The sequence below is a fragment of the Pelodiscus sinensis genome, chromosome 1 (assembly GCF_052426305.1).
Source record: "Pelodiscus sinensis isolate ZL-2025 chromosome 1, ASM5242630v1, whole genome shotgun sequence".
Taxonomy (NCBI): Eukaryota; Metazoa; Chordata; order Testudines; family Trionychidae; genus Pelodiscus; species Pelodiscus sinensis.
The window spans coordinates 15,988,814-16,009,140 of record NC_143052.1 but is presented as its reverse complement, the minus strand read 5'-3'; the positions used below and the strand labels follow the sequence as shown (position 1 = coordinate 16,009,140).

Genomic DNA, 20,327 nt, shown 5'->3' with positions numbered 1-20,327 from the left:
CTAGCCGGCAGAAAATAGAAGTGTAGCGTCAGGAGGGACTGGACACCCCTTTGTAAGGTGGAATCATAAGTACAATAAAACTCCGATGGTCCGGCATCTGATGGTCCGGCACCATCAGGAACCCGGAAGTGCTCCGGGCAGCTGGACCATTGGAGCTGCTCTTCCCCCAGCTTCCCCTATTCAGCCGCTACTAAAACTGACCAGCGGCGAATCGAGGAAGCCAGGGCAGAACAGCTGGAGTGCTGCCGGATAGGTCCCATAGCACTGCCCCTCGGGGCTGCGGGACCAACCCAGCAGCACCCCAGCTGTCCCCGATTCAGCCGCTGCTGAAATTGACCAGCGGCTGACTCCAGGAAGCCGGAGGCAGAGCTGCTCTGTCCCAGCTTCCTGGAGTCAGCCGCTGGTCAGTTTCACCAGCAGCTGACTTGGGGACGCCTGGGACAGAGCAGCTGGGGTGCTGCCGGGTTGGTCCTCGCAGCACTGAGGTTTGACGCTACCAGACCAACCTGGCAGCGCCCCACCTGCTCTGTCCCAGGGGTCCCGATTCAGCTGCTGTTGAAACTGACCAGCGGCTGACTCCAGGAAGTCCGGGGCAGAGCAGCTCTGCCTCTGGCTTGCTGGAGTCAGCCGCTGGTCAGTATCAGCAGCGGCTGACTTGGGGACACCTGGGGCAGAGCAGCTGGGGGGCTGCCGGATTGGTCCAGTAGCGTCGAGGAGCGGCGCTGCGGGACCAACCCGGCAGCACCCCAGCTGCTCTGCCCCAGGCGTCCCCAAGAGCAGCTGGGGTGCTGACGGGTTGGTCTCGCGGCGCCAAGGGTCAGCGCTACCGGACCAACCTGGCAGCACTCCAGCTGCTCTACTGCATGCATCCCCGATTCAGCCGCTGCTGAAACTGACCAGCAGCGGCTGAATCAGGGACTCCTGAGGCAGAACCGGACTATCGGAAGGGGGGGCTATTAGGGGGTCTGGGATAGCATCCCCCAACCCCACCCCAGACCCCTCATAGCCCCCCCTTCTGATAGTCCGGCATATCTGACAATCCGGCACCCTGTGGGTCCTAAAGGTGCCGGATTATCGGAAGTTTACTGTAGTTATGGAAGAAGCCAAAGAGGGATCCCTGTCAAAGGGACCCACCCCTGGGGATTGGGAGTCAGGAATCTGATGCTTTTTCCTAAGCGGCGGGTGAAAATACTCTTTGCAGGCAGCAGAGCCCACCCTGCACTCTCTCTGCGGCTGCGGCTGGCCCTGGCTCACTGCTCCGGCCCGTTGGCCCTCGCTGCTTGCTGATGTGGAGAAGCCCACCGTAGTGTCATGTGAGGCATGCACCCACACTCAGGCAAAACTCTCTAGCTGCGGTGCTCCACTTTGTACGTGTGCGCACACACACACACACACACCCTCTCTCTCTCTCTCTCTGTCTCTGTCTGAGGGACTCCCTTTCAGGGTTCCTTAGACTTCCCTTCTCCCAGCCCTCTACGTTATCTGAGGGTCTCCCTTCGTCCCCAGGGCTCCCCTTCATCCTCTCAAGGTCTGTCCCATCCTGGGACTCCACTCTCCCCTCCAGTTCCCCTCAGCATCCTCCCCCTGAAGTTACCTTTCCCCTCATCACCTCAGGGATCCCTCCCTTTCCCTTGGGACTGTCCTCTCCTCATCTCTGCAGGTTCTCCCTCCTGCTCCTGGGGCCATAGCTGCTGGAACTGGAGGTGCTGCTGCATCCCCTGGTTCAAAGTAGTAATAGCAACCTAAATACATGGTTTCTGCCTTCAGCACCCCCACTATAAAAAATTGTTCCAGCAGCACTGCTTGGGGTGCCCCTTCTCCTCCCACCCCCTCAAGATTTCCCCCCATCTCCTGGGATTCTCCTCCCCTCCTCCCCAGCCCTTCAGTATCCCCCTCCATTTGCTCTGGGACTCTTCTTCTCCCCCTCCCCCCCACATCACCTCAGGACCCCTTCCCCCACACATAGGACTTTCGCCCTTTTTCATCCAATCTTTCTGGGAGGCATCGCTGAGCACCCCCTACAGAGATTGAGGAATCTAGCGCCATCCTGAGTGTGCAGGGCCCACTCTCCATGTTACCTGCTCCTGCTCCTGCCCCTACCCCTACCTAACATGAGGCTTCTCCTGCTAATCTGGGCAATCACATAGGCAGAAGGGCATCTCAAAAAACCATTTGGGAGGGTTGAGTGCCCTCTAGCCTATACCACCTGCTGCCTATGGGTCTACCACTTCCTGTTTCCTATGCGTCTACCTATGCCTGTTTCTACATTTCCTGCCTCCATGAGCTGGGCGAATCCTTAACTGCTGTGTGCCTCAACTTTGCCATGTGTCCAGCAGTGGTCATGTACCTCCAAGGAGCGGTGTGAGGACTAATGGCTTGTAAAGGGGGCGAACTCCTGGGATGAAACACTCATTGTGATGTAAGGCATTGTTATCAAGATGAGGGGTTATTTAAATGAAGTGTGGAAGACATCACTTAGCTGCATTAAAATCCACCATCAGGAAACCTCTGACATGGGAGAAGGATCTTTTCATAATAACAGAGGGAAGTGTACCCTCTGAGAACCACAGGCTACAAAACCAAACCCATACTGTACGTCAAGTATGCAGCCATACGTCCTTCGTGGCTAACTTGAAATTCCTTGGGAGCAAGCAATAAAGTGTTACGATGTAAGCTGGCTGCCGGTGGAGAACAACTTGTTTTGGAATTCTCTTCCTGGCCTGTGAACAGAGACGCCTTTCTGTTTCTCCTGGCCCTTAGAACACAGCGCACAATCCACTGTTTGTGCTGAGTATCTGCTCAGGGAATTGCAGTGGCTGGGCCGTTTCTGGTGTGGTGTTGGGTTTTCGAGTCTTTTGTTTGTTTGACTCTCCCACTGGTGAAAGCATGAAACATCAAGTAGCCCAGGAAATGCTAAAAGCCTCTTCAAAGGCAGCATTCCCATGCTCTACAACTGGTGCTTGTGAGAGTAGTTGATTTTCAATCTGCCCTCCCCCCCCCCCACCTCCCCAGGAATCTGAGGAATTCAGAGCGCCAGATTCAGTGTTCACAGGTTTTTGATCTGAGGAAGTGGGTCTGGCCCACGAAAGCTCATCATCTAATAAACCATCTTGTTAGTCTTTAAAGTGCTACATTGTCCTGCATTTTGCTTTAGCTATCCCAGACTAACACGGCTACATTTCTATCACTGTTCACACCAGTTTCGCTCTGTTGACTTCACTGGGTTGGCCTGGTATTCAGGGGCAGAAGTCAGGTGAAAATCCAACTGCAGAGCTTCTTTAGGCCAAACCCTGATCTTACTTTATACCGCTGTAAAACAAGAGCCATCCCCACTGCCAGCAGATCTTTGCCTCTTATATTTTGCTCCCTGCAAAAATCCAATCAGCCTAGACAAGTCCTGAGAGCTGAGTTTACATGGTCCACTAGCTTGCCAGTATGACGAGAGCATGCTGAGTTAATTGACCCAGTGGATCGTTTCTTTGAGGGTGGGTGGAAGGTTCAGGTGGATCCAGCCGCAGGTGAGTCTGCACACCGAGAACCCAGGCAAATGTGAGTTTGCTTTGGTGAAGGTTTATGATGTGGCTCCAGTGAGGCAAGACAGAATGTCGGCATACAGCTCCCATGCTAGCGACCCACACTCAGAACCAGCTTTTGGGTTCCACCAGACTTATGGTCAAGGGACCGTCATTTGCAGAAGTCCCAGAGGAGTGGCTATGTTAGTCTGTATATGCAAAAACAACAAGGAGTCCTGTGGCACTTTAGAGACTAAGGGTATGTCTACACTAGCGCTATTTCAAATTAACTTAATTTGAATAAGTTAATTCAAATTAACTTATTTGAATAAGCTAATTCGAAATAGTTAATTTGAATTAAGTTAGTTTGAAATAACGTATCTATACACAAAAACTATTTCGAAATAGCGTTTTGCTATTTCAAAATAGCACGTCCACACTGAGTGGACCCTGAACCAAAGTTAAGGCTGGCTGGAACCAGTGCCGGCAGGGCATCAGGTTAGGACTTAGTGTGTGGGGCTGCTTCCTGAGGCTAACTGAGCTCCGTGCTTAAAGGGACCCTACCCCCAACCCGGACAGATGGTTCTCAGGGTTCCCTGCTTGTTTGTCTACCTTGATGAGGGACAGCAAAATAGTCCTGTGTTGGAGTGCCCTGAGTGCCCGAACTCGGGACACCACAGCACTCAGCCACATGGAGCCAGAGCTGCCCCTGGGCGCGCCAGTGTGTCTCGTGGGGTTGTTGCCATCAGCCTGGCTGCACTTGCTGCAGGCTGCCATCCGGGGGGGCCCATCGGGGGGCTGTCAGGATCCAGGAGGCCCTGCAGGAGAGCGTCCACCCCGAGGAGCCCTCAGAGCCTCCCCGGTCCTCTCCACCGGCGGCTCCACTTACCCCTCCCTAGCCCCCCTTCCTGATGTCAAATAAAAGACACGTATGTTCAAAAATAGAAACTGGGTTTATTGAACAAAACTGAGGAGGGGGGATGAACCTCTGGGGAGACTGGGAAAAGGAGGTGGGAGGGGGAAGAAAGAGGGTGGGAGAGGGGAGGGGGAAACCTTGGAGGAGAGAGCTGGAAGGGGGAAGCAAGGGGAAAAAGGGGGAGGGGAAGCTCAGGACTCAAGGGGTTCTCCCTGGACCAACCTGACTTTCATGCTAACCTGATCCTGGGGTTCACATGTGGCCTTTGGTGGCCAGGCTGGCAGCTATCCTGCCATAGACGGCCGCGTTCCTCCGTCTAGTGCGGAGATCGTGGAAGTTGGGGGCATCCCCCCCAAACCTGAATAAGGTCCATGATCTCCACCCTGGACCAGGAAGGTGCCCGCCTTCTCCAGCCCCTGTCAGGCTCCTGGGAGCTGACAGACTGCTCCTGGGGAGCAGTGGAGGGCTGGCTGCCAGTGGCTTGCTGGCTCATGTTTTGGGGCCACTGGATTGGGGCCCCAGTGGCCACTGCTGGCTCTGGGCTGGCAGGCTTGGAGCTGGCACAGGCACTGTGGCCAGGGTCTACCCCTTTAATGGCTCCGGGGCTGGGGGAGAGGAGAGTAAGTTTTCCTGGTTGTGCCCAGAGTGGCCAACAGGGCTCCCTGGGAAGGGCTGGAGGCCTCCTATTTCGAATTAAGTGTCTACACAGTACTTAATTCGAAATAGCTATTTCGAATTTGGCGTTACTAGTTGTAGAATGAGGTTTACCAAATTCGAATTAAGGGCTCCGCTATTTCGAATTAAATTTGAAATAGCGGTTTGCATGTATAGATGCTATTAAAGTTAATTCGGAATAACGGCTGTTATTTCGAATTAACTTTGCAGTGTAGACATACCCTAACAGATTTAACTTAACAGAGGGTGCTGGAGCTTGCTGCTGTCTGGGGGCTCTGCTGGCAGCAGCTGTGATTTGTTAGCTAACGAAGGAGGGGAGAGACAAAGGGGAATCTGTAGGAGAACTTTAGAGGTCATTGCCCCCCGCCCCCTCCCCAAGAATGATCTAGCCCCAGGTTCCTAAGAGGCCAGTACTAATCCCACATCCCCAGTGGGAAGCCATCCTTGCTGCATGGGGAGTAGGAGCCGGTTGGCTGTGAACACTCCTGCAGGAGCTCATTCTCCTCTGCAGGGAAGAGGAGGCATCTTGGGACTGGATCTAAAGTCCAATGGAGTGAATGGGAAGACACCAGTGACTTCAACAGGCTTTGGATCCGACCCCTGGTTGGGTTGCTTCCTTCTGGACCACAAGAGCCCTATGCCCTTACAGCTTATTCTGTTAACAAGGGCGAGTTTACTCAACTGTGTGATAAACATTGCTGGGCTCACCTCTTCTCACAGCCACACTGACCAAGCCCCTGAAAATTGCTTCCCGTGAGCAGACCAGAACTGGGAGTGTAGCAGTCATGGCTGCTCAGCATTCCAGAATCCTGGTGTATATTCCCCGGGCTCCCTCGGAATGTTTGCACTTCCGCCCTTTGTGCTGAAGATTATTAATACATGAGCAAAACAATGACGTGTTCTTGTTGTAGCAGAGCGATCCATTTTATGGATCTCGAGAGAGAACGAGAGTTGAGTGATTGAGAGGCCACTGTAAATTTCCAGACTATAAATACATGGAGTTATCATGAATCACGAGAGGGAAAATGAAAATATTTCCACTTTTCACTGCGGGGCCCTCTTTCCTGCTCCATGTTTTTGTCTCCTTCGCTTTTCCTTGGAGTTTCTTCTTGTCTTCCGCAAAGTTCCCTCTCTTCAGCAGGCACCTCCTATATGAACAAACCCAAAACCTGGTGAGGAACTCAGTTTGAAACTGCCAAGTGCCCCGCTGGTTTTGTGTAGAGGACACACAAAACCATTAATTTATTATTTATTAGAGTAACACATAAAAGTCCTAACTGAGATGGCCGCATGTGCTAGGTGCCATATAAAGGCATTGTGAGAGATGCTCCCTTCCCTGAAGAGCTTACAGTCACAATACACAGGAGAGACAATGGGTGACTGTTGGAAATGGGAAGTGACTTCCCTGAAGCTCACGTGGTAAGTCAGTAGCAGAGCCAGGTTTCCTGAACCCTCAGCCAGTGCCCCATCCATTAGGCCTTGCTGTCTCTCTCCTTATGTGTGTTTGATGCAATACTGTAAGTTACAGTCTGACTCCCAGGTGTACCCTTTAGACTCTTCCCCACGAACGTTGGCCCATCTTTTGAGCAGGGAATGGCCTCAACCAAAATCCTGAACCAACCAACCAGTGAGTAGACCCAAGTTCAGAGCCCAGAGCTCTCTCTGCAGAGCGTCATGCTGAATCAGAAAACCCTAAAGTTGGGGCTAGATTCTCATCTGGATTTGGAACCCCAAGTTTAGGACTCTTTGGAGATGAAGTGTCAGTCCAAGGTAGAGAGATGAGGCCTGGTTCTGATCTCACGCTGAGTAAATGCAAGAGTAAATGCATTGAAGTCCACAGAGGTACGCCTGTGTGAATGAGAGCAGACAAAGCCTGTGCTGTTCAAACGGAGGGTTTTGATATGGGTCTACTCTGATTTAACTCAGCACTTTGCAGTTCAGCAGGAACCCAGCTGAGCATTGCATGATTCATGGGCTTGTAGTGAAGATTTGTGCTGCACTGACCCTTTCCTCCTCTGCGTGGGCCTGATCCTGCAGTCCTCTCTGCCTGTAGAAGTCCCATTCATTTCAATGGGAGGTTTGTGAGCACAGGGGAGCTTGTAGGATCTCTCTGTATAGAACAGACATACTTTTTATTTTATCTTTGTACATGCAAGTGCTAAAATAATCCACCCCCTCCCCACACAGCATTAAAACGCAGAAACGTCTGCCGTTGTAGATTTCCTGTCAATGTGCCTGCCTGTATTTGAAAATGCCCTAGTCCTCTATTTCCTTTCCAGCGTGGCAGTTCGCCCCTCGCTTCCCCTACAGCCATAGAGAAAAACTTCCTGTTACCCGACACGGAGTGTTTTAGTTGGTAAACAGCAAGCCGTCCAGTCTGTGAAAAGGCAGATGAGCAAAGTGACTAATGAAGAACAGTCGCGCTGCAGGATATCTCTGTGCATCCTGTTCTGAATCCTTCCAGATGGACCCTGGAAAGCCAGGAGTGGCACTCTGGCCATGGCTAAGGAGGATATCCTATGTGTTAATCAGAGCTGGGAGGTAGTGACTGATTGTGGTCACTTTCAGTGAGTCCCCTACATCCTGCAGCCATGAATCATGCCCTGTTGTGGCGGGGAGGGTGCGCTGTGCCGTTCCAGTCCCGGCTCCACGTGGACTTGGATGAAATGCCTGCTTTGGGGCCAGGAGGCTAGAGCTGGCAGCCAGGCCACAGGATATAGCATGAATCATGGCTGTATTTGGACTGTGCTTTGCTTGTGATTTTACGCTTGTGAAAAGCAAGGGAAAAAAGGGAGTCAGAGCTCTCTGGAGTCACCCCTCTGTACCCAGGGCCTGTCACTGGCCTGTGAAATGTGGCTTTTTACTCTGGACTCACTTCTCCCTCCACTGCTTTCTCCAGCCCTGTCCCTGACAGACACTGAACTTCAGTATCTCTCCCTGGCTTGTTGTGGTCCTCTCCTGCCTCTCTCCCTTCCTTTGTTTTGCCTTTCAGCTGCTCCCTTTCTGCCTTCCCTCCTGTCCCCAGGCCAAGCCTTAAATATGTGTAATGCAAAGAATTAATAAATAAAAATACCTCCCAACTGTTCATTAACGTATCATATAACATTTATAAACCATCACTTTGTTTGACATTGAAGCCCTTTCCTCCCCTGCCTGTGACAGTGATGTCCTTCTTGATTGTAAGGTGCTCAAGGCAGGGATTGTCTCTCGCTCTATGTGTACGGTGCCTGGCTCAGCGGGTCATTGACAGTGGTGGAGGCCTCTAGAAGCTACTGCAATATAAATACTAATAGAGTGAAAGCAATGGTCAGACCTTTTCCAGCTACCAAACTATATCCTGTCTTACAGGCAGCAGCATCTAGAGGCATGTGCACTGGTCTGGGAATTCCAATGGAAAAATCTCAGCTCCTGAATTCTGATTGCAAATCTGCCTTTGTCAGATTGATAGATCCCAAGGCCAAAAGGAACTCCAGTGATCACCTAGTCTGGCGTCCTATAACACACAGGCCAGAAAACTTCCCCCCCAATAATTCCTAGAACAGATCTTTTAGCAACTATTCCACTTGATTTAAAAATTGCTGCTAACGAAGATGCCACAATGGCCCTTGGGGTGTGTCTAGACTACATGCCTCCTTCGACGGAGGCATGTAGATTAGCCAGATCGGAAGAGGGAAATGAAGCCGCGATTAAAATAATCGCGGCTTCATTTAAATTTAAATGGCTGCCCCGATCTGCCGATCAGCTGTTTGTCGGCAGATCGGGGGAGTCTGGACGCGATGCCCCGACAAAGAAGCCTTTCTTCATCGACACAGGTAAACCTGGTTTCACGAGGCTTACCTGTGTCGATGAAGAAAGGCTTCTTTGTCGGGGCATCGCGTCCAGACTCCCCCCGATCTGCCGACAAACAGCTGATCGGCAGATCGGGGCAGCCATTTAAATTTAAATGAAGCCGCGATTATTTTAATCGCGGCTTCATTTCCCTCTTCCGATCTGGCTAATCTACATGCCTCCGTCGAAGGAGGCATGTAGTCTAGACACACCCTTGGGGAATTCACTTGGGGTCGGACAGTGTTACCTCTCATTTGGTTTTACTCTAATGTAACACCAGTGGAATTAGTTCTGGTTTGCACCAGCCTAAGCAAGAACAGACTCAGGCCCTTAACTTCTGTGGGAAAAATTCAGCAGTGATGTAAGTGTGTGTGTAAGTTAGGCATTGGGTGTAAATTGATCAGAAAGGACCAGACTCTCCTCCCAGCTTCACAGCTGTAATTCCCATTGATGACAGTGAGACAAGGAGTCATCAGGTAATAGAGCTGAAATCTGACCTAAAATTGGATGTGAGAGAGAGAGAGAAACGTAACATGAACCAATGTGGCATTCCTTGGGTGTCTAAATGGCATGACTTCTACCTGTCCCCGTATAATGGGGAGAAGAGGCATATAGGATTCAATAGGAATTAACCATAGGCCTGGGCAGTGGGTTCCCTGGTGCTGCCGCTGGACAACTGGGCTGTGGCGCCACCCCTTCCCCGAGAATCCCACCGCTGCCTCCACTCCATCCCCCACCCCCAAAGATCCCCACTGCTCTCAGTGTCCCTCATCCCGGTGGAGGCGGGGCCTTCAGGGTGGGAGGAGTTGGTGCTTGGGTAGTCTGCCAACTCAGCCAGGTTCTGGGGCCAGCCCAGTGCTCAGGGACCAAGGGAGTGGCGGCTCGGTCTGGGGAGAGGGTGGCAGTGTGTTGGGAGGGAGGGGTGGCAGCTAGGCCCAATGTGGATGACATGTGGGCAGGGACTCCTCCAGCTGGGGGGCCCTTCAGGGCTTTTCTTTTTATGGGAGGCTGTTGGGGCTCTGGCATGTGAGGGGCAGGGCCTTGAGTGGAGGGGTGGGAGTGACGGGCTTGGTCCCCCAAAGCGGTGGTTCACCCACCGCCCATGACCATAGGGCTGTATATAAATGTAGGCCCCAGTCTGCAAAGTATTTGAACATATCAACTGAGTGACTCCCATGCTTAATGCTAGATGGTTACAGCTCTTGCTGAATCAGGGCCTTAACTGGATTCTGGAGGAATTACTATCGAAACCCTTTAGGATTTGGTGCGTCCTAACCTTCCAAAGTTATATTGACCCATTCTGTATAATTGTCCTATAAATTCCATCGGATGGTCCATAAACCATGCAGGGAATATGTAGCTTTCAACTGAATTTCAATATGACGTGTCCCATAAAGGTATATCTTGTAGTGGCAGGTCTGGTCAGTAGACAGCATCTTCTCTTGGTTTGTATGGTGGAAATCAGTTTGCAACTGATATTTTCTCAGCTAATAGACCTCTTGGAAGGCCTCGATGAGCCACAATTCAATGGTATTAAGTAAATCTGATCTGTTGATTTTGTGTAGCATCTAGTTGGTTGGTTTTGTTTAGTGTTTGTTTTGTGGTGTCTTGCTTTGTTTTGATTTTTAGTTTTTCATTTGCATTATTTAGCATTTGGTCTGACCTTTGGGGCTGTGATCACAGGTCTGCTAGAATCGGTCATCATCAGAATAGACAGAGCTTCTCATGGTTGCTCTAAACACATTAAACTACAGAGCTCAGGACTCCTGTCCCTTGCCGCTGTCTGACATTAGTGTGACTCAGTTTTCTTTGATCAAGTTTACTCTTGGTTGTTTACGCCAGTGCAAGTGGGGTGAGAGGCAAGCCCATAAAATCTTAAGAAACATGCAAAAATAATCCAGACTGTCCTGAAGAAAAAGTGGGGATTATGAAAGATCTCAAATAGAAAGCCCACCTGATCCATCTCTTCAGAAAAGGACTATGATAACAGGTCTTTGTAAAATGTCTGAGAGGTTAACAAACATGGACTCGGTCAGACCAACAAAGTCTAACATTGCAGGCCCTGAACTGAGAATTCCCTGTTATCAGTCATACAAAGCTTGTCGACACTACACAACTTTTTATCATCTGAAGTGGAGTAAACTAATAGCCCATTTCATTGTGAACTGGTTTAGTTCTAGCATGAATGTGGACAAGCTGAAATAGTTCCACTTCCACTGGTCCTCGCCCTACTTAGCCCACAGTGGCCTTTTGAAATCTCCCAGAATCCATTGCTTTTAGGAGCTGTGCCAAGAACTGGGAGAGAGGTACCCAGAAAGCATTGCATCTGAAAGGGTTTAGAACAAGGCTGGTATGGTTCTTAAACTGACACAGAACATTTAGTGTGGATACAATGAATAGGGTTGCCAGGTCCCCGGTTTTCTACCGGACAGTCTGGGATTTTTACCGTCTGTCCGGTAGAAAAATTCAAAAAATATCGGACATGTGCAATGTCCGGTATTTTCTGAATTCCTGGCTGGGGGCGGGGGAGCAACTGGGAGGCGGGGCCGCGATTAGCGCTGGGAGCCCTGTGGTCGTGTGCAAAAGCCGGGCGGGGTGGGGGCTGGGACTCCCAGCCATTCCCCCCGCCCGGCTTTTGCACGCGACCAGAGGCTCCCAGCACCAATTGCAGCCCCACCTCCCAGCTGGGAGCCTCTTATTGCAAGCAGAAGCCAGGTGGGGAGAGTGGCTCCCAGCCCCGCCCCCACCTCCGCTCAGCTTCTGCTCGCAACTAGAGGGAGTGCCTGCCAGGGGCGTGGCCTGAAGGACTCTGGCTGTGGCCAATGGCTGCACCCCCCGCCAGGTCTGCTTCCCGCCCCCCTTCCTTCAGGCCCCCCGTCCAGCCCCGTGACCCCTCCCCTCCAGCTCTGCTTCCCAGCCCCCTTCTCCTCCCGGCCAGCCCCAACGACTCCTGGCCCCCCCCCCCCGGCCAGCTCTGCTTCCCATCCACCTCCCTTCTCCCGTCTAACCCCGTGGCCCCTGGACCTCCCCCACCAGCTCTGCTTGCCTTCCCGCCCCCCTCCCAGCCGGTTCCTTCCCCCTCTCCTCCGCCCATGATCAAGTGTGTCCGGTTTTTTGGCGGGGTCTACCTGGCAATCCTCACAATGAACTGTGGTTAAATCAGTTCAGTACAACCAGCTCAATCACACAGCTAGTTTAATTCTCTAGTGTAGACACACCCATCATTAGAGGCATCAGTTCAAGCATTCAGCTGGATGTGGTGCATATATTGTATGTTTTAATAGCAACGGAAGTATGTGTCTAGCTGCTGTGGTGATTGGTGGTTCCAGATGTGTCTACAATTTAAAAATAAATTGAATTTGGGTGGGAAGAGGAGAGGAAGGAGAAAGGAAAACACGCTCCATCAAGTTACTCTGAAAGAAAAAGAAAGCAGCACATCTGCAGGAATCATGAACAGCTTGTTGTTGAAGGTCACCAGTTCATCAGCAGTTGAGTAGAAGAGTTCAGCAGTTCACCGGCTGCCAGTAAGAGCTCCCTGCAGTTATTATTAGGGAGGCGCGAGAGAGGATTTACCCTGCCAGCTCCAATACAAAATGGCAATTCCTCTAGGAAAATCCTGTTGCGCTTTTGCAGTACTGGTCCTTCTCTGGCTTGAACCTGTGTTATCCTGAGTCTTATTTATGGTTTAGGCTATAAAAAGACCCACGTGAAATCAGCCTGGTGCTCTTAATTTCGCGTCTGGATAAACATTCTCCACATTCCCATGCAGTTGTCTTGATTTTTGCTGATGACACATTGTAAAATGGCACCCATCCTCTCCTAGAGCCCTGCTGATCGCTAGAGAACTCCATTCTGGTTTTGCACTTCCAACACCTCCCCATAAACACTGTAGTCACACACATTGCACAGGAGAGGGTCACTGTTCAGAACAGATGTGTGGTGTGCTGTGTGCAAATCAGAGAAAGCAGCAATGGAGAAGCACCATTAGCTCTACTGGGCTAGTGTGGGACGTGTCCCTCTAGTATAGTTGGTAGTCCCTCTTCCAGTTTAGCTTTAAATGTCTGAGAGGAAAGTAGGAGCAAAGAAACTGTAAAGCAAAACGTAACTGAAAGCCAGAGTTTCATCAGGTTTTGATGCAAAACCATAAATTTGCCCCTAAGGTCATGTCAAAGGTTCGCAGAAGCTCAGCAAAGCTTTGGACAAACCCAAACCAAGATTAGTGACTGCATGCTTGGAGGTCAGTGCTGACAGTGCACCTCTAGGCCCTTATATTCTCCGGCATGCTAAGCTTCGCCCTTATACTCACAGGTGTGTTAGCTGAGGCTTGGTTAAGGCTTCTTGGAAAATCTGACCAAGGTAGATCGTAAGCGCCCGATTCTGCACTCCATGCTTTGCAGAGGCCAAGGCAGCACCAGAACACGGTTGTAGGAGAAATGGCAGGTCAGTCCTGGAGCGTATGCAGGACTAGATTTGAAAGTGGTGCTTGACTCGGGATGCCTTAAAGCAGTGGTTCCCAACCTTTTTTATACCACCGACCAGCAAACTCATTCAAAAAGCGTTGGTGGACCAGCACTGAAATATTTGCATATTCATTATGGTAATTTTAGCCTGTGGTATATCAGACAAATCGAAGGTTAAGGTTTGAAAAACTGCTGCATACACACATTTTTAAAAACCCATTAGAATAGATGCTAATACTTGTACCTGCTGGCTGGGAGCAGCTGGAGGCCAGGGGGAGGCTCCTGCTGAGCAGGGAAGGAGGAGAACAGGTTGCAGGAGCAGCCACTTTCCACCCGGTGCTTGGCCCCACCACCTGGGGCAGCTGCTTTTCACCCAGTGCTTTGCCCTGCTAGCCAGGCCACGTAGCAATTGCTGGAGCTGAAACTGGGGCCACCGGGGTCCTAGCTCCAGCCACAACTACCAGCCGCCCCACTCACCCTGTTGCTGCCTTGGGAAGTGCACAGGAAGGGAATTCCCTGGGAACTCCAGCGGGCGGAACTAAATAAAAGCTGGGGGCGTGGCCTGGCAATGTTTAGGGGCTGGATGTGGCCTGATTTTTAGGGGCTGGCTGCTCAGCATTTTCTGAAAAACCAAGCTCCTTTAAGATGCCTTAGGTTTTAAAAACCAGCTCCCCACACAGACTGGCTCCTGCCTGCTACCCTGTGCTGTTGCCTCTGATACAGAGGCAGCAGCATAGAGCGGCAGCAGCCTCTGTCCATGGGGGATCCTAGCTCCCCATGGACAGAGGCTGCCCCAGCGTGGAGCATCCCCTCTCCGAGTGGAGCTTGGACCCCTTGCAGAGAGGGGCTGCTGCTGTGGAGCAGCCTCTGTCCCTGACAAGCCTAGGCCTGCCCTGGACAAAGGCTGCTTCACAGCAGGCTCCCGTACCCGCTCCCTCCCACGCTGCTGCCTGTGAAAGAGGCAGCAATGCAGGGGGGTGGGGAGGGGAGGTGGCTCCTGCCTCCCCCACTGCCTCTGTAGCAAGTGAGGGGGCAGGTGGGTCTGTGGAGCCTGCCCCTCTCTCTCTCTCGCTCAGAGGCAGCAGTGGATTCGGGGGGCAGGTGGATCCAGTGCTAGTGCTGAGGCTTATCAGTTAATCGTGTAGTCATCTACACATTGACATCCCTAGGAGTTACATTGCCATCAGTGGAAGCTGCTGCATGCTTGTCACTTGAAAATCAGACTCCCTACTTAGGCCTTTGAAAATGGACTTCTGGATCCAGTTTTGAACATCGTGGCATATGTATCCGTGGGAAACAACTACTGCCGCAAAAAGACCTTCTGTTAGCGACTGGGTTTTTTTAACTTCGTTCCTATTTTGCACAGATCTAGCATTGGTTACTACATTTCTTCCGAGTGGTTAGAATCCACCGCAAGTAATTGGGCTGGATGTGGCAATCATATTCTATACCGGATGTCAGAGTAGTGGTCTCTTCTGGCCTTTAAGCTATGAAAATATGTTTCCGATGCTTTGTAACATCTCTTTGCTGTTGGGAGCTTTGGGCAGAACTACACGTAGTATTTTCAAGAGGACCTTTAAAAAATTACCTGATTGTTTTTATTTACATCGAAGAGAATTACAGAATATCTTTATACTCGGATGTCTAACCTCATTCTGTTAGCTTAAGCATTAAGAACTTGTCATAAACAAACAGGACTGTGTAACACCTGCTTCATTTCATCGTCTGGTTCTTCTTTGGAAAGCTCCCATCCAAAGTGTAGGCTTTGGTAAAATTCATTAATGCTCCAGATGTGTGTTCTGCTGTCAGCTGGCCTAGTGAAATCATTGTTTATTGACAGGTTCCCAAGAGTCAGATAGCTCTCAGTCTGCCAAGAAAGACATGCTGGCTGCATTGAAATCCAGGCAGGAAGCTCTGGAAGAGACCCTGCGCCAGCGACTGGAGGAGCTAAAGAAACTGTGTCTCCGAGAAGCGGTAGGCAATAGACATTTTATAACCCTAGAAAACATTGTGGCTTGTGTTTTTATATGCTCATGCTCGCGTTTGAAAAAGTGATGGAGGCTGGAAGGAGAGGCGAAAGCCTTCTTAAAGCGTATCTCTCCAAGTGCATCGTGCCTGAGGGACTTGGTAACTTCCAGACTCCTCATGTTTAAAGCTGCCTCAAGGCCCTTTTTACACTGGAGAAATTGGACTCATTCCAAGCCAACTGAGCACCCAGGAGACCTGATCCAGCAAGGTGCTGAGCATCTGCAGCTCCGATTGAAGTTGTCATGAGTTGGGGATGCTTAGCTACTCCGCGTCCTTCAACAAGGCTCCCAATGGGCAATTGACTTCAATGGGAATAGGTTCAGGCTTATAAATGGCACATCTGGTCTAGCCATGATGTGGACACCTGGCCTGGTATATTCCCTAAGGCCTCACCTCCGGTAGAAGAAAGATGTGTTAGCTAACACGCCTCTTTTCCTAGAGGAGGCACGGTCTTAGGTGCTCTCTTTCCATGCTCCGCCAACTCCCAGCTATGTCACAGCACAATCCTGTTGCCTGGTGCATGGGTTAAATCACCACAGTTGGGGTGAGCTGGTACTGCAGCATCTTTCCTTCTTGCCTACATGAAATATGACAAATGCTGGGGAGGTCCCTGGGCTACATCATCAGACTCGCTAGTAGAAAGAATGTTAGTTAACACTCTCCAGAGAAAATCACCTCTCTGCCCTACACATCATTATGGGGCTAATTGGCTGCCATATGATGAGATCATGTTGTGCTTGGCATGTGTCTGTGTTTAATTATTGTTGGGGCTGATTTTAACTGGATTGTTTGAAAGCAGGTCAGCACAAACGTAAAACCATTTCAAGTGTTGGAGAAGTTAGGATCCTTGCTGTGTTTGTTCCTGAAAACATAATAAATATTAGCAGCTGCTTATATGAAGTTTACACTTCAATCACACGTGCATACATAACACCCTTGCTGTTTCCCAGGCCTGGAAAAATCCAGATTTAACAAAAATCCCTGCCTAGAATAGAGAATGAGAGATCTGCCTTTGGGTAACAGTCCTGGGCTCATTAGGTGTGTATCACTTTAAAAAACAAACAGAAAAAAGACCTCTGCTCATTTTTTAAAATTTCATTGAGTTTTGTTTGGACTTGGCTCTGCCATGAACACCAGCTGGGATAATTAGGAGAAAAACAGTTTTTCAACAAAGAATGTGAAGAAATATGTGCAGGCCTCATCCCACAACCCTTCCTCTCATGAGCAATCCTGAGGGAAGAAGTCGCAATTGGCTTTGAAGGGCCTACTTTTGTGAGTGATGTTTTCAGAATCAGGTCAGACCCCAAGTGCCCATAAACCATTTAGCTTGGACCAGCTGCAGAAAGTGGTCAAAAGTTTCACTGGCTCTTTTATTTTAAGCGTTTCCTCTCGGGTGGTCCTGAATCGGTTTGTTGGCTGTGGGAATTGCTGTGTTAGAATGAGGCAGAGGAACATAAATTGGGAGGGGGAGGGGATAACACATGGGCTTAATCAAACTAGCATGGTCCAAACCATTTGCAACAGCCATTACTTCCGTTATTTATTAATTCAGATTAGATTTCAGGCCTTACCTGTAAATCCTTTTCAGCTTATGGTGGCAGCACAGTTGCCCATGTGGATTTTATTCTTACAAAACTGTGGGTATTCAGGAGTCTTGGCAAAGGAGCCATTAAAGGTATAACTCTCTCCCCTCCCCCCTCCATGCTTCATGTTACGATTGGGGTTATAAAGGACCACTCTGATGCTCAGTAGAAAACTCCAGTATCCGTATCTCACCACACTCTTTGCAGCCAGCCATTTTGTGCCATAGGATAAACACGTTACACAAAAAGATCTAAAACAGCCATGCTGGAGGGGGAAGCATTTAAACAACCTTTGCTAAGGGCATTTTGTGCAGTTCAGTGCAACACTGGGTTAGGAATTCATTGTGTTGGGAACTGCTTAAGCAAAGGACTGAAATCACCAGGGCCTCATTTCCCCGTGACCTGAAAACAGTAGAAAGAAAGCCCCCATTGGGGCATGGGTCGTGCGGGCATGAAGGAGGCAGGGAGCTGAGCTACATGCTGCACATTAAGGTCAGCCACTGTTCTATGGGATTCAGATGATTTAGGCTTTTCGGCCAGCTGGATCCTCTCAAGGCTGGTGCTGCAGAACACAAAAGCCTTTTGTCCTTAGGCAGAGACTGTTCAGCTCAAGAAGCTGGGTTGTTCCTTGTAGCAACACTCTTGCCTTTCTCTGCAGGCATTTGGATGCCTTTAATTCAGGTCTGTGTAGATGTTTTGTAGGAACCAGAAAAAACACAGGGTTAGCATCAATTCTGGCACTTGCTCCTCTGCATGCTTCAAATCTATCCCTGCGCACGTCCCTTGGCTCTGAAAGTGTGCAGGGTCGGCTTCACACGTGGAACTAATCTTTGCAAATGACCCTTTAAGTCTGATACTGCTCCAAAACGGCACATGACATAGCCTGGAGTTTGGCACAGATTTCAGTTAGTAAAAAGTTATCCAACAGGTACTTGGGCACCAGCCACTGTTTTCAACAGCGTTTTCACTGCAGCGATCTTAGACCAATCAGGAATTAGATTAGTATTTTAACATGCAGATATGGATCAGAAAAAATTACTGTAAAAGTGGCCCTTGACAGTTTCGCTCCCTGTGTGAATTCAGAGCCAGGTCTGCTGGCTTCTCGGGCACCAAATAACTTTGGAAACTTGTTTTCCTTACTGGTTTCTCCACAGTGACAGCACTGCTGAAGGAATGTGGGGGGGGCATCCGATCTGGCTCATGCATCATGCTCTGACATCCCGCTGATGAGCAGTACCTAGCCTGGCAGATCATTAACAGTATTGTTAATTTTTCTTCTAGTTGCAGAATATATATTCCTGTTTGACTTCACTTGACTTTCAGAGCATAGGCTGAGTTCACAGGCCTGGAAGTTAGAAAAATCTGCATATTTATCAGTTGATTCGGGGTCACTGAAAGATGATATACAATGGAACCCTGCAATGCTATTTTTACAATCATTTTTCAGACTCTACCCGGGATGAGTTTGCTTTTGCATATTCCCCTTCTCACTAATCGCACCTTATGTTTTCAGGAGCTCACGGGAAAGCTGCCAAGGGAATACCCCCTAGATCCAGGGGAGGAGCCACCAATGGTAAGGCGAAGAATAGGGACTGCCTTTAAACTGGATGAACAGAAAATACTGCCAAAAGGAGAGGTGAGGACTTGCCTTCCAGTCCTGTCTAATTTATCTATCATTTGTCTAGGACACCCCTCAGCGTATTACTCAGAGACCACCACTTTTAATTGAACTTACTAATTTATTTCTTTCTTTGCTCGTATTTGGGGTAAGGAAGGGGTGAGAGAAGATGCTGGTCTGAGCATAGGACTGGGAGCCAGGAACTGAGTTCCTGCCCTAGCTCTGACACAGGAATAAAAAAGTAGCTTTTGGTGAGTTGCTTACGGCTCTAATCTTGCTAACTGTGCAAGCTGTCCTTAATCAGACCAATAGCTGAATGACATTGCTGGTGCAGGTCTAAACTACTCATGGGACTGAGTTCCGAGTTACTCCAGGCTTTCGAACCACTTCTGGTATTTTTTGAGTATTCGTAGCTCTTCTCCCTCCCTTCCTGCAGTAGTTCTTACACAGTACTAAAATTGGCCAGGTAGAGTTTCCTCCAAAGTCCTTTTATAAAGTGTCAGGTCAATTCTTCCAACTGGTCCTGTGATTGCAAGACAAGTACACTTTACTCCCCACTCCTAAACAAAGGAGCCATCCTCCCTGCCTCTGGGCAGCTTGTCTTGTGTTTGTGTAAGTGTGCCTGGGAGCATTTGTTCTGTGCTCTCTCTCCCACAGTTGGCTGGGTCAGTGCCCTGAACCATGGCTGTGAAAACAGCCCCAGAGCAGCTGTAAGGCGGGACCGGAATTCACAGAAAAGCCATTGTCTGTGGAGACTGGTCTCAAGACACCTGTGGATAGTCTAGTTTTGAGTTTCCTTTTATTTTTATAATAGAAGAAAATGAATCTTTAGTGGAAGGTTGGAGTCAGCTGGAGAATTAACCCTTTACTATATTGTTAGCATTTTCTTTCTGCTCATAACATGAACAACCAAAGCTCTTGGGGTTTGTGTTTGAGGAGCCAGGGAGAGATATTCTACTGAAGTAACTGACTCATGAGCTAGCACATTTTAATTAGCTTTTACAAGGAAAGCACTGACTCCCGAAAACTCTGCCCACTGTGTGCTGCAGTGCTTCAAATTCCTGTGTCTTGGGCTGTATCTACAAAGCACACCTCTTTTGGTGGCATGTACTGTACATATGCATGTAGCTCCCCAGTGCAGGTAGCAGGCTAGACTGAGAGTCACAGCTTAGGAGAGTAAAGACACACCTGAAGGGGGTGATATGTACCCAAGGGTATACCTTACCCAGCTCACTACTCGTCCAAGCCCTGCCTCCCCGTCTACACTGCTATTGTAGCCATGTAGTATCCCACCACCGAAGCCTTTCCCCACTATGAGTAAAAGCTCTAGCAGCACGGAACGACTAAGGCTCCCCGCTGCTGGAGTTCGTCCAGCCGGCAGTCGATGAAGCCTTCCCCACTGCCTCCCCTTACCAAAGCGTTTCACTAATGCGTGTAGCATACTGCAGTGTGGGCCAGCCTGTCTTTCAGTGCAGCATGTAGCTGCATGAATGCTACACGCTGCTGCCAGTGTAGACGTTGCCTTAGTGTTTCAGAGAGGGCTTCCAGGCAGGGACACTGGATGGAGTCTGTTTTCCTCTCTGTGCTTTTCCTAATAGTGATGCATAGTCCACGTGTGCAAGAGAATGGCTCTTTTCTATAGCGAAAGAGGTTAAAGCCCCTCTCTGCCTTTGTGAATAATGTTCATTTTGGTAACACAGGATTCCC

General features: G+C 49.8%; 1 protein-coding gene across 10 annotated transcripts in view; it reads left to right on the top strand.

Moving 5' to 3' along the window:
* FRMD4A (FERM domain containing 4A) overlaps positions 1-20,327 on the top strand; it is a 436,582-nt gene that overhangs the window by 397,857 nt on the left and 18,398 nt on the right. For all 10 annotated transcript variants that reach the window (XM_075926048.2, XM_075926044.2, XM_075926043.2 and 7 more), the window contains exons 15-16: positions 15,232-15,365; positions 18,516-18,638. In XM_075926048.2, coding sequence (XP_075782163.2) covers positions 15,232-15,365; positions 18,516-18,638 — 257 coding nt within the window. The remainder of the gene's footprint in view (positions 1-15,231; positions 15,366-18,515; positions 18,639-20,327) is intronic.